Below are 19,169 nucleotides of genomic sequence, written 5' to 3'. Positions count from 1 at the left end.
CTCACCACAGGCCCAGAGACAGGCCAGCCCATAGACTAAAACCCCTGAAACCGTTAGCCAAGAAACCTTTCCTCCTATAAGTTTATTTGTCTAAGCTACTTTGTCACAGTGACAGAAAGCTGATTAACTCAGTATCTATACTTGTGTAAAATAAAGTGATTGTGTTAGATGATGCTGGATGATCTTTCTACCTCGAAGACTTCCATGGAACTAGGTTTTCTTCCTAAGAATATGGTTAATCTCACACCTTCAAACTGAAGTCTGGTTTAAATTTTGTTAACTATTAGAAAAGAAGATATATTTTTGCAGAAGTTATAATTCTTATATTTTGAAATAACATTGAAAAAATGAAAAATGTTGCCATTAACATTTTACATACATTAATTCAGCTAAGGTAGATTTAATGAGGTTTAGATTTTGGAGTATACCAGGAATCACAGGTATACTGTTAATTTCCTTGGTAAACATTTTTAAAAAGAAAATTTGAACTTTATTTGAACTCTGAATTTATACAAATTCACAGTTAGAATTATGGAAAGTACATTACTGAAATGAGATAAATTCAGAGGAGCTCCTCTTGCTTCATTCCTGTGCAGGGTGCTGAGGCCGAACTGGACCAGGCAGGCCACAAGGTGGCACTGTTAGGCCGGATGACTGCAAGGCTAAAGCTAGAGAAATGCCAGTTAAAAAAATCAAATAACTTTATTACAGAGTAATACATTTGCGTGAAAGATTTCCGATCGACCTCCCTGTGCTCATTTAATTTCTGTGTTTTATAGTTATAGATTATAAACTGAAAACTTCTAGGGAGAGAATTCCTTGTTAAGAATTTTAAATATAACAGAATTATGGAATGAAGATCCTGGAAAACGCTGAAGGTCTAAGAATAAAGTAAACTATCCAAAGTAAGCAGTGTTGTTTGGTTTGAAAAGAAATTCACTTAAAAATAACTATAAGGAGTTAATTTGTGATGTGTACATTAGGCTAATAATTTCCCTTATGTAATATGAGATGAAAAAGTTTACTAATTTGTTATGTTAAACAAAAAATTCTTAGGAAACATGCTTAGTGACTTGGTTTTTCCACCCGGGCACTGAGGGCAATGGTAATACTTCATAGGAATTCTGTAAGTATTAAGTCGGTTAGCATAGGAAAAACAGTGCCTCTAATATAATTTAGTAAATATCAACACCATGTATCTCAAATGGCATAAGCAGTTGTTTGCATAGTCATAACAGATACGCAAATGAAATGCTTTTCTCTTTTCATGAATCTTAGTTTCCCAAGAACATTTACTAAATAATAACTAATTAACCTACTTTTAATACATGAACTTAAATACAATGAGGGGCTTTTAAAAATATGATTCAGTAATTTACACATTTCAAAATAACCTTTACTGTATTAATGAAATTTAATTAGGAAGTAGTTGGTAGCTTCACATTGAAAAAAATCATGAAATTAGGATTTTAACCAAAACCAAATTTAACTAAAATGTTAGCAGTACCACAAAATATGAACTGTCCACAAATATAGATATGATGAAAATCTGTGACAGACATAGATCTATAAAAAATTACCCTTTTTGAGCTTTTAATATCTTGTGCCCTTGGAAATACAGTTGAGAAGATTCTACTTAAACAATTCTTCCTTTTGGTGTTCGTCATAGTCCTGGGAGACCCTGAAAGGTAGGAGTCTCAACACCTTTTTAAATTTACCTGTTACCGTGCTTTTAGAAAGAGGGTGCCCTTTCCCTTTTTGAGAATCCAAAGCGAACATCTGCATATTTTGTCTTATATAGGACAAAGAACTCAAGGTTTAGAAATGGAATCCTACCTAGGTGATTAGTCGGAATTTACTTCCCAGGCCCTTCTAATGGAGTATTTTTAAAAATAGTTAAGTAAAGATCTTAAATCCAGCTTAGTTTAGGATGAGCTGTAATCCAGAATCATGGATGTTTTAGACGAGCAAAGCTGGCACTGTATGAAGGGTCAGCAGTGGACTGTCCCCCCCACCCCCGCGAGGGCTGAGGCAGGCCCCAACCCCACATCGCTGCCAGCCTCTGCCGTTCACCTCTGTCCAAGGCGTTGTCTAAGGACCCACGCAATAGTCAGGTTTTTTCCAAGATTCTTTTAAAATTCTCTTAGACTCGCTACATTTTGATGGTCTTAAAATGTTTGTGAATTTGAACCTATGAACAGGCAAAATACAGGGCACATTCCTTTTTCATGTGCTGAGAAAAGTAATAAGAAAATGATGGTATACATGAAGAGTAGAAGATTCTTTGTCCATTACAGATAGTTATAGAACACTGGTAACATAGAAGGACGCCCACAGTATATAAGCAGTGAAAGTTAACTTGCTTATGGGGTAAGAATTGTATATGTGTTTACACATGAAAAAGAAAAATTGGAGAGCCATACCACCAAAGTGGAATTAGTAGTGATTTCTAGTTGTTAGGCTTATGGGTAACTTGTATTTTCTCTTTATTCCTGTTTAAAGTATAAAGATATGTACAATGAGATGGAGAGTTAACTGTAAGAAAGAATGTTCCTTTAAAAAATCCTGTGACAGGGGCTGGGGATTTAGCTCAGCGGCAAAAGCGCCTGCCTGGCAAGCGCAAGGTTGTGAGTTTGGTTCCCAGTACCGGAGAAAAACCAAAAAAATTAAAAAATAAAAAAAATAAAAAATCCTGTGACAGTGATGGAACGGTAGGGAAAGAATTAGTGGATTCATCTTTGTCTAGATTTGTTGAAACATTGATGTGCTGGGCCACGTGCAGTCTTTCAAAATATATGTGTGACAAAGTGGGTGACAAATGTCACCAAGTTCTTGCCTTCTACAAACATGTTCTGGCAGAAATTTCAGGGGGGTTGTGAATAAGCAACCAAGTTTTACATGAACCGTTTTTTCCTGGTGATCTTGATAACTATATGGAAACTGCACACACACTGGAAATACTGTGGACCAGGCATGTGCCCCAGTCTGCTGCAGAAGTGTGGCCGCAGACCCAGCCGGTGAAGATGAGCATGCCAAAGAAATACGGCTAGACTTCTTGGAGACATTTTTCCCTTGCCCAAGGTCTATGAATCTGTGTAGAGCTTGGGATTTGTGGAGGGGGTTTGGTTTGCTTTGGGCGTTTAGTGGTGAGGGAATGGACTCAGGACCTTGTGCGTGGAAGGCAAGTGCTCTACCACTGAGCTGTACCTCCAGCTCCTCAGTTTAGATTTTAGGAATAGTTGTTTCTAAAGTACCACCCTTGAGGACTTCATGACTTCACTGAAAGTTCTTGTTTCATGGTTCTTTGAGGTGATTGTATATGTTGAAACCACCGTATTCTTTTATTTATTTTCTTTTCTTTTCCTCAATCAGATTTTATTGCTACATTTTAGATACACATGACGATTCATCGTAGAGAATTTGTACGTGTACATGATAGATCTTGGTTCTTTTTTCCCATTCCCTTACCCGCCTTTTAACCCCTCCCCCCTCCCCCTCTATAAAAGCTTTGTTTCTACTTTTTCCTTCTTTTCTCACCTTTTTTTTTACTCTTCCCTTTTTTCCTTGTCGCCTCCCCCTCCCTTCTTCCCCTCCCCATTTGAACATTTTCTTCCTATTTCACAATACCTAGTGTACATTTCAGTTTTATGTACGCTTTCAGTTTCTCACACCAGAGAAACAGTGTGGTATTTACACATGTGTGTCCGATTTCCGCTTAACAGTAAACCATATTCTTTTAAAAGAATAAGAGTAACCAAATGAGATAGAGAGAGTACAGATTGGGGGCTCCATTTGCTGTATGTCACTTATTTTCTCAGTTTGAGTACTTTTTATCTCATATTTTTAAATTTTTCTGTTAGTAACAGCAGTACATAATGTTTACATTCCTTGTGGAGCTGGTATATGTACATAAGATTTTTATACAAATGACTCATTTATCTTTCTTTATGCTGAGTACTCCTCCATTGTATGTAAACTTCCCTTTGACGCTGGAAAATGTTGGCAGTAAGATCTCTTTTTTTTTTGTTTGTTTACTAGGAATCAAACTCAGGACCTTGCACTTTCCCGGCAGGCGCTTGTGCCACTGAGCTATATCCCCAGCCCAGTAAGATCTGATAAAATCTTTAGCTGTGCCATTTTTTTCCTTCCGTTTTGCTAGTGTCTGATGCTTTGATCTGATTAAAATTGCTATATAAGAATGATATCGTCAGTCCATTGGGACCAAAAATGTAGCACTTAGTCTTGCCTTTCCTGGTGACCTTTCACAATGAAAAATAAATCAATATATCATGTATGGTTGTTGATACTGGATATAGAAGACCAATTTAGTTGTAAGTACAGTAAGTATTAAAATAGAATGTCTTCTCCCCATTAGTTCGTCACCATCGGGAATATGATCTTAGGGTTTTGTAGACTGACCTAAGAATGTGGAACCAGAGTTTGAGATATAAAAAGAAAAGAAGTTAGAACTTACCGTCAAGTCAGTGACTCACAAGCTCCACCAAGGCCTCCTCGTTGCTTTGCTGTGTGGGCTCAGATAGCAGTGTGTGGCATCAGGAGCGCGTCTTACTGAGAGGCAGGTGACCACCTCTCCCCAGGGGAGGAGTGACTCCATGGAGGCTGTCAGAGACGGCCACCGATCATGAGTGAGGAGTTTTAACGCCAGGCTGCACTAGACCTCTGAGACTTGCCTCTGCTGTAGCAGTGCTAACGTGTCTCCCTCGGAACTAGTCCAGGGCCCTGGGTAACAACCAGCGTGATGTCTGGAGCTTGGCTCCTTGCACCGTGGGCTGTTCACGGTACCACACTGTGGTATTTTTTTTTCTGCCAGGAATCAGTTCTTTTTTTTTTTCCTGGAGAGCTTGCTTTTCCACTAGATGTCACCCCATAGGTGGAAGCTGCTCTGTTACCAAGGGGCTGATGTTCTATGTTCTTTCCTCCGTGCTGCCGAGTACTGTACTCAGCCTCAGGACAGCAGCTTACTGCTGAGTAGCGGGTGAGTAGCTGAGCTGAGCTTCATTTGCAGGCAGTCCCCCTCCACACGGGCTCTGGGTGGAGCAGCCAAGCTCTTTGAGAACCTCCAGCAGGAGGAGAGCTGTCTCTGCACTGTCCCCGCTAAGAGCAGCCCCCCTCGGAAGACAGAGTGTAGCACGTCTCTCGCCCTACTCCTCTTCCACCTCTAAAAGCAGCCTTCGTGGTGCTTGGCTTTTACAGCCACTCAGAGGGCAACCAGCTAGGCCCTTGGTGAATTTGGAAAGCTACTAGCGCACTGCTCCCGTGCTTCCTAGTGCCGCTAACTCTGACAATGGTGATTCTCCAAAGTACACCCTTTATTAAGCTTGAGGGCACCCACCTGTGTCCTTCCAAATGCTTGGTTCCACAAGTGCTTCCATAAATAACTTTAACATGTTCCCACCAGCTTGAACACTGGTGGTACACGCACGGGTGGTACAAGCCACCCGACAGGACTGTCCCATGCTGCTTGATGGGACTGTATGCGTATACTGCGGGTGGGTTCGGAGCCACCCAGCGGTGAGACGTGCAAATTACAGCCCCATCCTGAACTTGCTAAGCCCAAACAAACGACTCTAGTAATGACCTTACGTTCTTTGCACTGGGAAAGACAGATACCTTCTGGTCCAACAGTCTTTTACTCAAAATCTAAGGATTTAGGGCTTCATACAACCCAACAGTGGCACTCCTAACCATTTATCCCACAAAAATAAAGACTTAGAGCCACATAAAAACCTATACACAAATGTCTGTAGAAACTTTCAACATAATAGCCGAAAACTGGAGAAAATCAGATGTCCTTCAGTAGGTGAACTGTTAAACAGTAGTATGTACATTTTATCACTAGAGTACACTCAGTGATAAAAAGGATAGACTATTGATATACACAGCAATCTGCATGAATCTCCAGAGAATTATGCAGAGTGAACAAGGCCGGTCCCAAAAGATTTCACGTACCGTATGAGTCCATTATACCATGTTCTTGAAACGAGAGAATTAGAAATGAAAAGCAAAGTAGTGGCTTCCGGGGCTTGAGAGGAAGGGTAGGCACAGCTGTAGGAGAGCAAAGCAAGAGCTCCTTATGGTGATGGGAACATTGTGCATCTTGCCTCTGTCAGTGTCGGTATCCTGGCTGTAATGTTGTAGCAGTTGTTTGCAAGATGTCACTGTCGGGAGAAACTGGGGAAAGGATGAGCAGGACCTCCGTGTTATTTCTTACACGTGATTCTACAGTTAAGGCAAAATGAAAAGTTTAAGAAAATCTTCAGTCCTTTTTACCCTTAAATAATAGTTATGACTTCCTGGGGAAGCCATTAGGGATTTCTAGTGCTTAAGGTTCAGGTGAAGCTGCAGAAGTTTTCTGGGATGATTTTTAGTTAATTCAGTCTAGTGGATTTATATAAATGGAATAGAATCACATGCCAATAAATATGTAATTTGATCAAGTGTATTTCATTTTCCGGTCTTGGCGTATCAGAAGAAAATGGTAGAAGAATTGCCTCTGTTACAGGTTAAGGGAGCATTAAGATTACTTGGGGGCATAACTATGTGGTCTATCATTCCCCTTCCAAATGAAGGCAAACTTGTAACATGGACTCTGTTACCTTTAGAATAAATGCCTGGCAGTATTTTAACACTGAAAGCAAAATCCTAGACTAGAGAGGCATTAATTGTGAAGACTCCGTTTCATTGGTTAAAATGAGACAGGGAAAGTGCTAGACTTTGAATGAATTCAGATACTGGTTCAAAAAATTCTGATTAAGTGGCCCAGGGATACACAGTTTGTTGAACTGGTATTATGTAGTCACAGATATCTAGGAGGTGGGCGAGGGTGGCTGATTTGTGCGGTGCCTTGTCCTCGTGGTGTTTACCCACATTGCTGTGGGAATGGTCCTCGTGTCCAGTTTGCCATCGCTGATAGCCTTTATGTCACAACCTGACGTACATATTATGGACGAATCTTCACTAAATACTGTTATTTCTCTACATAATTTATTTAAAGGTAATGTGGTAGAAATGACCATGAGTGACCAGGAAAAGGTTAACGTGAGTTTCGACCTGACCGTGAATTTAGGATTTGGACTTTATATTCTGCCTCTTGGCATGGCACGTTTCAGGCCTAGTCAGTGTTTGTTTAATATTGTTGATGCTGCTTACTCTTGACCCTGCTTCCATGGTCCCTCTCTTAGTCTCCCTCAGGGCAGAGAGGAGCAACCCAGTGGGCCCGCTGGGAGGAGGGCGGTGGGACAGCACTCTGGCTCACAAGGGAGGGGTGGAAGGGTGGAAAAAAGACTACAGCTAGGTTTGAGCCAGATCCCCTTCCACACTGAAAGGAAGATGAAGGGTAATCTCAGGAAGGGATTTAAATATTAGCATTCGAGGAAGATTAGAAATATTTTTTCTTAAATCCCCCCTGTATGGTTTAAATATGGCTTTTCCTCCATTTTAGGAGTAGGATTTTATTTCTGAAATACTCTTATGGGAGCAGGGGTGGGGCTCTAGGACATGTAAGGCCCTGGGTTCCAGCCTAGCTCCACAGATAAAATACAGACGCTTTTGTGGACTAATCTGGGGTCTGGCTGCCGTGTATAATGCGGAAAATAAAGCATTCTGAACTCCAGACTAAGACAGAGAGTAAATTTTCAGAGCCTGGTTTGCTTTTTACTGCTGGCACAGACTTTGACTCTTCCTCTTCTCTCTGTCCCTGCTTGCTTGTTCGTGGGCCACAGAGCAGCTCCTAGAGCCCTTCCAGTCCCACTCTGCACGGCCTTGCTACTTCCCTGGCCTCTCTTGTCACTGCCTCGGGTTTTCTGGAGAACTTCCCCAAGCGCTGCTGGCCTGTCCGTGTGTAAGAGAACAGTGTGTTCCTTTCCACGGCCACACGTTCATTGTAACTGAGTTTTCTATTGATTGTAGGCCCTTGCCGACACATTACTGAATATTTTTGTGGAACCTGCTTAAGAATTCAGAGAGAGTGCTGAGTGACCCCTGGAGGAGAGGTCAGATCTTCAGGCCTCCGTGAGTACTTTCTGCTGTGGACAACGGCACAGGACATGAAACCCTCAGTGGCCTGCGGCCTTGCATTTATGCAGATTCGGTTCTGTATCCTGATGAACTGTGCTGTCTGGCATTGGGCTTATTAAACAAGGGGGTGAGGTGAGCAGTTTCAGGACAAGGAAACGGACACATGCACTGCCCTGTCGCTCACCTACAGCGGAGACAACAAAGCCTTGTATTTTCCCTGAGCCAACTTTCAGAAAACTCCCAGTCTGCCAACCAGAATCTTACTGTGTTTGGATCAAAACACCAATGAGATTGTTTCTCAGAATTCTTACAGAATTTAGCCAAAACATAATACTTTTTGAAAAATCGCTCAATATGCGGTATTTTATTTTCGAAAAGGGTTGTGATAAACTTTGGATCTTTTTTATGATCCAATTCAGTGAGTACTGTAGAGGGGGAGGGGGAGATTAACCTCAAAAGCGTTCTTGACTGTCTTAGTGAGAAAATTCTCATAGAATGAATTTTTTTAAAAATCATGAGTATTATAATCTGAATGATTGTTTTCTTTTTTATCTTGACCTCTATAACTCTTAATCATATGCAGATTTGTCCCTGTTTTGGAATCATCCTTACTGGCTCCCGCTCCCCCTTTATATCCAGAGTCTTTACGTGTTTTGTGTCCCTGTCCAGGTGTCGCCTCTCTCTGCCGCGTCCTCGTGTGACTGCCATTTACTTGGCTTAAAATCCTACAGTGACTCTCACTGAAATTCAAAGAAAATAAACCTTACAGTGGAGCTGTTAGGAAGATCAGGTAAAATTCATTAAAACCCTCTAGCAAATGCCCAGCCTGAACAGGCCCTTGGTCCGTGCTCAGGCCTTTCCTTCCCCCAAGACCCCGGGGTGGCAGCAGAGCCCTGGTGTGATTCAGCCGGAACATAGTACTTCTCGAAGAGGCACTTGATTTGCAGCCCAGGGCTAGAGTGAGGAGGGCTGCGAAAGGCCCTGAGGGAGACCCGCATCCCACCCAGCTCGGCAGCCCTGTGTGCTGCTCTCCCGCGTCCCCTGGCCTACCGGCCGCTTCCGCTGGGGTTCCAGAAGGAAGGAGGGCACCTGAAACGCGGTGTGAGCTGCGCCTGGCTGGGACTCAGCTTCTGTAACCTTGCAGTAAGAGCCAGCTCGGTCAACACAGCACTGTCTGCCTTTCTCGGTTCTTGTTTTATTTTCTCTGTAGATAGCCTAGTAAAGTTTCTTCAGACAGTCTTTGTCTTAAATGAACCACGGGAGAGGTAGGGAGACCTTGTCTGCGTTTGCTAAGGCCGACTGTCCTGAGGGAAGTGCCGCGAGCCGGGCCGGGAGTAGCCGGGAAGTACCCCGAGACTCAGCCGCCTGGCTGCTCTCTTCCCAGCCAGACGGGCTCTGGTTCCTCTTCTCTTCCGACAGTGCAAGTTCAGCAAAAGCGCGTGTCGGGGGACAGCAGGGTACACAGAGTAGGGTTAGTGTACGAAAGGAAGGGTAACCTGCATTGATCTCCCAGTAGTTCCGATTTTTAAGTTGTGTTTTACTTTCCTTAACCTTTTTAATGAAAGTTTGAAACCTGTGCTGTAAACACGACGTTCCGGCAGGTCTTTGTTGAATGTCAGTTATCTTTTTATCTCGTCCCTGCAGGTAACTTTGCTTATTTACCATGTAGAATAACTCAGAAAGCAAATACACGGAAGAGAATTACTTTGTATGAAAATAAAAACATGTACCAGGATAGCATCCCCACATACGTGTATAAATGTATATTTCTTCAATGTTTAAAGCTCATCTGTATCTTCTGACAGTAGTAGACATTAAGCCGTTATATCTCGCTTACCTTTAAAAATATCTTGTAATCTTTTTACATGATGAAAAGCAAATAGAGCTTTATAGTAATTTAGTTGTAATTTCAGTCCAGCAGATGTGAAGACAATGAAGTATTTCAATGGAAATAAGATATAATTGATATATAAGGTATGATTTCTATATAATTATATAAGATATAAATTTCTTTATTGTTTCCATTTGGTAAGGTAGTGTGTTACAGACAGCAGACAAAGAAGGATAAGAAATAACGCTCTTCTGATTGACCTCATTGTCTGAGCTCAATTGGGCTTCATCAGCTCTCCCTCATCCCGTATTGCATTACAGGTGTCTTCTACCAACCCCATCAGAGAAATGTCCTACGTTTTCGTAAACGATTCTTCTCAGACTAACGTGCCCTTGCTGCAAGCCTGTATTGATGGGGACTTTAACTATTCCAAGCGGCTTTTGGAAAGTGGCTTTGACCCAAATATCCGCGACAGCAGAGGGAGGACCGGCCTTCACCTCGCGGCAGCCCGCGGGAACGTAGACATCTGCCAGCTGTTGCATAAGTTTGGTGCTGACCTGCTGGCCACGGACTATCAGGGAAACACAGCTCTTCACCTCTGCGGCCACGTGGACACCATCCAGTTTTTAGTTTCCAATGGGCTCAAAATTGATATTTGGTAAGTTCTTAGTGGTTTTTGAAGTCTAATAATTTCTTTCTGTTCGTCTTTCAACCAATGCTGTAATCTGGGAGTCTTGATTTTCTTTCTTCTTCGATCAGGTTGTAATGACAAGTTCAGAAAGGTATTGGAGACAGTGAAATCTTACCAATAAAGTGAGGGAATGAGAAGTTAACTTCTAGATTTATGCTGGAACTCTGTAATTCTTTTCTGAGAAAAACTGGCTAGTTTCTGCTAATTAATTGTGCAGTGTAAGACAAGGGAAAAAGAAGGAGAGAACTAGTATTTGTTGAAAATCTGTTGTGAGTTGGACCATGTTTACTTAAGTTAGCCTGTTTTATCCTCAGAACGAATATCTCTCGGAGTTAGTCTCTTACCTTCGTTTTACACATGAGGTGTCTGAGATAAGAGGTCACATAGCTTATAAGAGAGACAGAGTGGGAATTTGGACCTAGTTCCACCAACTCGACAGCTCATGTGGCTTCTGTCACATGGTGTACCAACTTCATTGCCTCTCTGGGGCCAGAGTCCGTTTTAGACTGAAAAGTTTGAGGAAGTCATAGGTCTCTTATTTGATTTAGTGTTACCCCATATCTTGAATGGCAAAGATAGCAGAGATTTTTTTTTTTGATACCAGGAATCAAACTCAGGACCTTGCGCTTACCAGGCAGGCACTGTGCCACTGAGCTATATCCCCGGGCCTTGAGTGGCAAAGATGTCAGACCACCTTTAAAACTGAGCTTGAGAGTTAAATTACAGTTACCTGTTACCCGGGATTCTTGCTGTAATGCCCCTAGATCTGAACAGGACAGGAAAGGCTTCTGTTACAGCAGGGCAGGATGTGGTGGGAACTGACTGCAGCATTCAATGCAGTTTGAGTTGTGTCCTGTTATTAGTGTTAAATGCATAGGTGAACCAAAGGCAGCTTTTTTTAAAATTCTTAAGACTTTTAAAAATACATATTCTACCTATAAAGCATGTTGAATACGAGGGAGACTAGAACTGAACCTCCCATTTAATCTCCAAGATGTTCTCTCTTTTGTTTACTCTCGTGTCATCTCTTTTTTGCCTGTGCATTCCTTTTCCTTTTCCCTAGAAGGAAAAGGCAATAGGATAACTCAAACATCACCTTCTAGCTTAACTACTTTCTCTGCTCTGGAGCTCAATTGTGAGTCGGTTGATCTCCTTTCTTCCCTGAGATCTACACAAATGGACACTCACTATATAGTTTAGCTGTTGTAATGGTCTTCATTTCATGAACTTTTTTTTTGTAGCAATCATCAAGGTGCTACCCCTTTAGTTCTGGCGAAGCGCAGGGGCGTGAATAAAGATGTCATCCGATTGCTGGAATCTTTGGAAGAACAAGAGGTGAAAGGATTTAACAGAGGAACCCACTCAAAGCTGGAGACCATGCAGACGGCTGAGAGTGAAAGGTACTTCAGATGTGATGTTTAAGCGGCGTGCCGGTGGGTACTGGATCTTTCGTGGTACCTTGCAAACTTTATGCTCCTTGCTCTCAAGTGCAAGGTGTTGATTCTGTCTTTGAACTCTGCATAGGTCCTTAGTAGCTTCAGGTTAGAACTGAGAGGCTCTGCACAGAAAGTACTACATGCCACATAGCCTACTATGCACTCACCCGCCTGCTGTGTCGACAGGACAAGGGAGAAGAGGTAGGTAGGAGCTGAATTGAAGGAAGGAAATACATATGAGCTTGAGAATTTTAAGTACAGATCAGAAAAAAGAATGGAGTTTCATAAAAGGAGAAGAGAAAGACTGAGAAGTTAGACAGGACTGGGACGATTACAAAGGTCACTTCAAGGGTAGGGAAGTAGGATGCTGTGAAATAAACAGGAGAGGGAAACGACAGCATTTAGCACACACAATTTAGTCATGGCAAGTGACTTTCACATAAGTTGGAGCAAACAAACTCTGGGGTCCTCTTAGTACCTGAAGCTAAGCCATGGTGAGTGACAAGGTCCTCCAGATTCCCCTGCTTTTCATCTAGACGCAGCGGGGAGCTCAGCTCACGGAGCTCTGGGAAGGAGGCGGGCCGTCTCCCGGGCTGACTGCGGAGCTCCGCAGTAGAGCCTGTAGGTCAGCCTAGTTGTTAGTGGCGTGGAGTTTGGTGACCACCGTGGAGTTTCAGCCTCCAGGTAACGCAGAGAAGGACGGTGACCTCACTGTAGTCTCCTCCCAGAGTTTTCAGTAGACAGAGATGGAGCGAGAGGAGCCCACATCAGCTGTTGACCTAATACCTGACTGAGCAGGACCTGACTTGAGGGCCACACCAGCCCCTAGACCTCTGGGATCGTAGTTGCTGTGAGTTCTCCTTGCAGTGTCTTTCATGGTTCATCCTCCTCTGATTCCTCTCCTCCGCGTGCTCCGGTGCGCTCTTGAGGACCATTAATTCCACTGTATTAATACTTTGTATTAATTAACACTTTGTATTAATACTTTTCAGTGCTTACCATTGTCCTACAGAAATTTAGAAGTCTTATTTCTAAAATGGTTCACACACCTCAAAGAGTTACCCCGAAAGCCGACCAATGGGTAAGGCAAGAAGGAAGTCACAGATGCAAGCCTTTCTCAGCTGCGTCCTTGGCACCGGCAGTCGGGGCGTGAGCGCTCGCAGTAAAAGTGCTCACAGTGAAAGCTTCCTAACAAGTAACGAGCACTTGTTACCGACCATGTTCCTCCTGAATCACTTGAAATGTGTTTTCATCTTTCTATAAAATGCCATTAAATTACTTTAAACTTCTTTACTCTGAAAAATGTCCAAGAATGTGCTTTTGCTTGGTATGTTTTGAGGATTTAATATTGATCATAGCCAATTCCTAGGTCCCTCTTTATTAGAAACATACTTCTAGCTTTATTTTACCTCAGTTGTGATTACTCATTAACTACGAAGTGCTTAGTTCTTTGAGCAGCTCAGTGTCACACACTTAACTCTGGCCTTTTTGCGTATATGTCATTCTGCTTCAGCATAAGAATTTGGATTATTTACATTTTATATAAAGCTTGTTCTCTAAAGTTAAATTATTAATGCTTTTATATTTTTATGTTTAAATTTTAAAAATTTTTTATTAGTACGTGTTTGTGGTACATAATGATTACCTTTACTGTGGAGAGTTGGTTCTGTTCACAACACATTTATTTTTAAATATTTAATATTTGATATTATATATATTATAATATTAAATAGTGAGTTATTTAAGAAGCATTATTTCAAATATCATATCATTTTTCCTCTCCTATTCCTGGGTAGACGTACAGTAGCTAAGCTTAGGTCTCAAGGCGACATCGCTAGGAGACCGCGGCAGGGCAGACCTCACAGCAGTAGGATGCTGTAAGCAAAAAGACAGACAGCCGTGGTGTCAGAGGAGAAGTGGAGAAATGAGAAGCATGTCTTGCTGGAGGGAGTGTGCAGTAGTACAGCCATGTTGGAAAACAGTCTGGCAGTTCCCCCAAAAGTTACACATAGAGTTAGCATCTGACCCAGTGCAACATGTGTTCATAGCAGCATTTTCATAATTGCCAAAACCTAGAAACTAAACCAGACGTCCATCTACTAATGAAAGAATAAACAAATGTTATTTTTCATCCAATGGAGTAATATTCTCCCACAAAAAGGAATGAATACCGATACATGCTGCAACGTGGATAAATGCAGAACACAGGCCATGTCAGGCCACATGTTACACAACGCTGCTTATAGGAAACGGCGAGGGTAGCAAATCCACAGAGACAGAAAGTAGGTTAGTGATTACCCGGAGTTGGAGCGGGGGCAGTAGAAGTAACTGATGGGGACAGGGTTTCTTAGAGGTGAAAGGGTATTGGACTAGATCATGGAAGAGGTTTATGACTTTATAAATAAACTGAAAGTCACTGGATTGTACAATTTGAAAAGATGAATTTTATGGCATATAAAACATATCCCAATTTAAAAAGTGGGAGGAATTAAAGGATTGGCCAGCACATGGTGTTGAGTTTAGCTGAGAGACAACCTATTCAAGGCGAGAAGATCACACAAGGTATTAAGTTTACTACTTACCCTGTCTTCCTTACGATTTCCCAAGATAACCTAACTTCTGTGCAAGGCTTATAAATTAAGTTGATGAAAATATTTCCCTACTCCTTCTTATGCTGTTTAATTTAGTTCCTTTTTATTACATTTTTATTGTGTAGGTATAGGATGACAGAACAGTATAAATGACGTGTCTGAAAAGAAAATGTGTGTTCATGTGCATGCGGGCTTGCACACACACGCACACACACAAGCACACACACACACACACACACACATACACCCTGCATTGTCCTGGAGTCTGGCATTCCCTGGACAGTAGAAAGCATTTCACTAAATAAACGTCTATCAAAAATTTTGCTTTGTTTTATTTTCATCTATGTTGTTGGCATTTTGCTATTCTTTTTTTTTTTAATTCTCTTTAAAATAAAAAAAACATTCTACCTGGCAGAGCTTTGTGACTTCCTAGAGAATGATCACTGAATTCTTCTCATGTTAGACCCTAACATCTGTGAGTATGAGAGTATCTCAGCTCAGACATAGTCAGTAAATTTCAAAGAGCTCAAACCAAGCGTGTTTTGAATTTCTTTTTTGAGACAGCGTCTCTCTGTGTAGTCCAGGCTGGCCTTGAACTTTTGGCAATCCTCCTGCCTCAGCCTCCTGAGTGCTTAGGATTACAGACATGAGCTGCCATGCCAGGCTATTTGAATTTCTTTATCTGTGTATGGTTTTGTTTGTTTAGGCCTCCTCAAAGTTTTGATGGTATTTTAGAATTTGCTCAAGTTTTCTTAAATCTCTGTGTTATTATAGATACCCTCTGAAAACATCTTTTATTCAGGTAAGCATTTTCTAACATGAAAAGAGTTTGGATATTGAACACTCTGGCGCACTAGGAAATCAGCTGCCCATGACTGAAGGAGACATCTTTTACACTAGAGGCTGAAGGCCTTTGCTTAACAGTGTTGAGATCCCAGGGGGCCGGGCGTAGAGGCCACACCTGTGCCCCAGCACTCAGGAGGCTGAGGCGGGGGCAGCGCCTGAGCTCAGGAGTTTAAGACTGGCCTGGACAGTGTAGCAAGAAGATGTCTCAAGGGAAAGAAAGAAGTAAAATAGCTGCCAGGTTTGTGTGTGCGCGCGCATAGTTCAGAGTAAATGAGACACCAAGACATTTCATGCTGTCTCACTGAAGACCGTGGAGAGAGGGGTTTCTGAGGGTAGTAGTGAGTTTTTGCAACCAACAGATAGATGATACCTATGATTATGGTCTCTGCGGCTTTAATCTAAACGATACCTGGTGCCTGGGCCTACCTGTTGTGACACGGCAGCGAGTGCTAATCCCTTCAAGCTGAAAGTTTGCCGCAGAGCATCGTGCCGGGTACCGCAGGCCGAGGTGCCGCTCGCTCTCTGGTGCGCACGGTGCCCGTGGGGAGTGTTCCAAGTGCTGCAGTCAGTGTTTCTGTAGTGCTCTTGCTACCTTACTTTCAACTAGACTCGGTCTTTGTGCAGAAGAGAAACACACTCGTTCTGTATTACTGCACAAGATAGAACCAAAACTAGCAAGAGGAAACTGTGAAGAACTCCCGGTGGATTCCCAGTCCACCCCTGCAGCACACTGAGACGAGAAGATGACACTGACAGGAGGAAGGCCTCCAGTTGTCAGATGGTTAAAGTAATTAATAAAAATTTTAGTTTAACTTTTATATTATATAAATGATTTTTAAAAGTTACTCATTTTGCTTATTTTCATTACCATGAATTCTCAGGTTAGGAACTTTTATTTTTGAGTCTTTAAAATTTAAAGTGCTTTCATTTAGTATCTTGATGGAAACAACTCATTTGAGCTATTTCAAGACTAGGATTTTTAATTCGCTAGATTCTAACACAAGAAACAAACATGGCAGTTTCTCGGTGTGTAAAGTAGATCGGATACCTGTGGATGTACAAGTCAGCGCATAGGTGGGTGGGAGTGGCCGTGTTAGCCCATTTGTTGTAAGTACACGTTACAAGGTTGGCCTTTTCTAAGTAATGTCTGCAGCGGACGAAGTGTGTCATTTCATGCCGCGTCTTTTCTCTTCCCTTCATCCACAGTGCCATGGAAAGCCATTCTCTCCTCAATCCCAACCTCCAGCAGGGTGAGGGAGTCCTCTCCAGCTTTCGAACTACCTGGCAGGAGTTCGTAGAGGATCTGGGCTTCTGGAGGGTCTTGCTCTTGATCTTCGTCATTGCTCTGCTGTCTCTCGGCATCGCCTACTATGTGAGCGGGGTGCTGCCCTTCGTGGAAAACCAGCCGGAACTGGTGCATTAGAGGGGCTCGCAGGCGGTGGATGGAAACTATCTCCCGGCACCAGGATTGATTCTGCATTTCTCAACACTTTTCTCAGTGCAAGGCGGCGAGGGCTGTACATTTTTATCTTTTCGATCGTAACCCGTGTAAAACAGTATGCCTGAACTTCATGCTGTAGTCGAGGACACTGTGTGCTACATCTCACTCAGCCTGACTTCCTCCGGAAACCGGTTCATGGCCTCCTTGATAAAAACATGGAATTGACTGAAGAAAAAGGGTTTCTTGTATGATTTTTGTTAGTAGTTTTGTTTTTGTTTAGTTTTGTAACAGCCCCTTTTCTCTATTATGTTCTCTAGGGAGAGGAGAACAAAACCATCTGGCTTAAAACTTGAAGTACTTTCTTCAAACCCTCTATTCCAAATTAGTAGTTAGAATCTGACTTAATTGCAACATGTTCAAGTCTAGTTATAAATCAGACAAAACTTCTAAAATGTGCTTTCTGCAGAGCTGATTGATTTGATCTTACGTTTAATTGTCTTAGGGTCATTTTGATTATTGTAAATGCTAACAAAGTTATCTGAAAAGTAAGATTGAGAAGTTCACTTCATTCACTTTCATTTGCCCCGTGTGTTTATTTCAGAGGTTCCTTGCTCACCGGAAAACCCTTTTTCTACTGAATAGTTGGCAGGGAAAAGTAATTCTCACACTAAAGCGTCACCACAATTCTGTAGTGCTATTTATTACCGGTTCCATAAGCTAGCTGTGTGGCCACAGTTGTATCATAACTGTTTAACGCATAGTCTATTTAGAGGGCTGTTACACTTTGCGTAACAATCTTACCGGCTCAGTAATTCTCTGACAGCTGGAAAGGCTGGAGTATTTCCGCATTAATGGCCCTGAACGGTATTGTCCTTGGTGTAGTAAACCTTTTATGGAAGGTAACATTACGTAAATTGAAATCTGGCCTCTGAACTATACTGCAGCTTTTAGAAGCCTTTGAAGGCCTCTTTGTTAATGATTCTGTAATGTATAAATCATATTCTTAGGTTATTATTAAAGAATATTAAGGCTTAATAATTGTCCATTGAGTAAAGTCAGAAAATTGTAGTGAAAACTGATGGTTTTATGCTCTGAAACATAGGCATGTAAATGAATGCTCGCTGAATTATTGCTAGACTTAGAAATTGCAGTTAGACTAGACCTGATATATCTATGGTCCTTTTGCTTCTTGATATTTTCTTTGTATTTATATATGTGGTTGCGAGGCTTTTTTCTTTCATGTGGCTTTATCCTCTTACAGAGCTTCTTTAAAATTCCTGATTAACTGGCTGCTTCAGTGTCAGCTTGCAGAGTCTTGCTTTTAGGTTAGGTGCAAACAAACGTAATCATACTCCATGTAACTACAGCAAAGGGAAAAAGTCAGAATGAAAGCTTTGGATTTAGCTTTACATTGTAAGTCTAAACAAGCGTGCAAATTGATTAATATATTACATATGTTGTGTTTTTAAGATTAATATTCCCTTTTAAGTGCGGATTTCTTTGTATTCTGTTTTCTGCATTTATCATTCTGTAATACCACCAATAAATGTATTTATAAATCCTTAACCACAATCTATTTTCTTGGTGTATCATGGCTTTTCTTTTAATGTCAGGATTTTATAACAGATTGCAACTGGCTGTTAGAAAAAACAAGGCTTGTTTTCCAACCTGATGTAATGTATGGAGAGACTGTCATGTGGTGGCTTGTCCACCCTCTGAAAGTAGTTCGGAGTGGCTCATGAGCTGAACGCTGAGCACCTCCTGATTAGGCAAGGTGCTTAGAGTGCCTCATCTCCTTTCACCCTCACATCCCTGGGGCAGGGCATGTCCTCGCTGCATAAGATGAGAAACTGGCTGGGGAAGGCTAAGTATCACGTCAGGCCTAAGGTCACACAGCGAGGCTGTGATGGAGCAGGGGTTCCGGATGGGGGCAGTGTTCCAGTTGGCAGCTGGCTCTGCTGATGCGCTGCTGTCTGTCACGAAACTGGCAACCATGCCGTGTTCATCTAGAGCCTTGCCTGCTGCCATCTCAGCAGGGCACTACTAAATTTTCCATTCCTGGTGCTACTCCTATAATGCTCCTTTTTTTTTTTTTAACAGTAGGAAAATTTATTGGAGAAAAGGCATGGGGAATAGGAATAGCTCCTGAGAGTATAATGCTCCTTTTAAAGCACACTGCCAGTGTGATAACTTAATATTGAAGTTCAAACCCTGGCATGTTAGAAAACCTTTCATGGTTCACCATGGTTCTCCCACTTTTCAACCCACCTGTCCCCACCACCTGGTGAACTCAGGG

The 19,169-nt window shown here is 42.0% G+C and overlaps 1 protein-coding gene across 3 annotated transcripts; it reads left to right on the top strand.

Annotated features, from left to right (window-relative positions):
* Positions 1-7,929: 7,929 nt before the first annotated feature.
* Ankrd46 (ankyrin repeat domain 46) lies at positions 7,930-18,449 on the top strand. 3 transcript variants are annotated; one of them, XM_013512830.1, is made up of 5 exons: positions 7,930-8,031; positions 8,707-8,827; positions 10,189-10,526; positions 11,801-11,959; positions 16,639-18,449. In XM_013512830.1, exons 3-5 carry the CDS (start codon positions 10,216-10,218, stop codon positions 16,853-16,855), a joined length of 687 nt encoding a protein of 228 aa, XP_013368284.1. In that variant the 5' UTR covers positions 7,930-8,031; positions 8,707-8,827; positions 10,189-10,215; the 3' UTR covers positions 16,856-18,449. The 3 variants fall into 3 exon arrangements, with proteins under 3 accessions (XP_013368284.1, XP_013368285.1, XP_013368286.1); XM_013512831.1 differs by lacking the exon at positions 8,707-8,827; XM_013512832.1 differs by lacking the exons at positions 7,930-8,031; positions 8,707-8,827 and adding an exon at positions 9,603-9,681.
* Positions 18,450-19,169: the final 720 nt, after the last annotated feature.

The sequence above is a fragment of the Chinchilla lanigera genome, unplaced genomic scaffold (assembly GCF_000276665.1).
Source record: "Chinchilla lanigera isolate Chin_1 unplaced genomic scaffold, ChiLan1.0 scaffold00016, whole genome shotgun sequence".
Lineage (NCBI taxonomy): Eukaryota > Metazoa > Chordata > Mammalia > Rodentia > Chinchillidae > Chinchilla > Chinchilla lanigera.
The sequence above is the reverse complement of the archived record's forward strand: the minus strand, read 5'-3'. Positions and strand labels throughout refer to the sequence as shown.

Bases quoted from the DNA above. Each gene is read 5' to 3' on its own strand.
- Ankrd46 (XM_013512831.1), top strand. From the start codon at position 10,216: ATGTCCTACGTTTTCGTAAACGATTCTTCTCAGACTAACGTGCCCTTG. The intron at 10,527-11,800 runs GTAAGTTCTTAG...TTTTTTTTGTAG, and splicing joins GGGCTCAAAATTGATATTTG to CAATCATCAAGGTGCTACCC. The intron at 11,960-16,638 runs GTACTTCAGATG...CTTCATCCACAG, and splicing joins CAGACGGCTGAGAGTGAAAG to TGCCATGGAAAGCCATTCTC.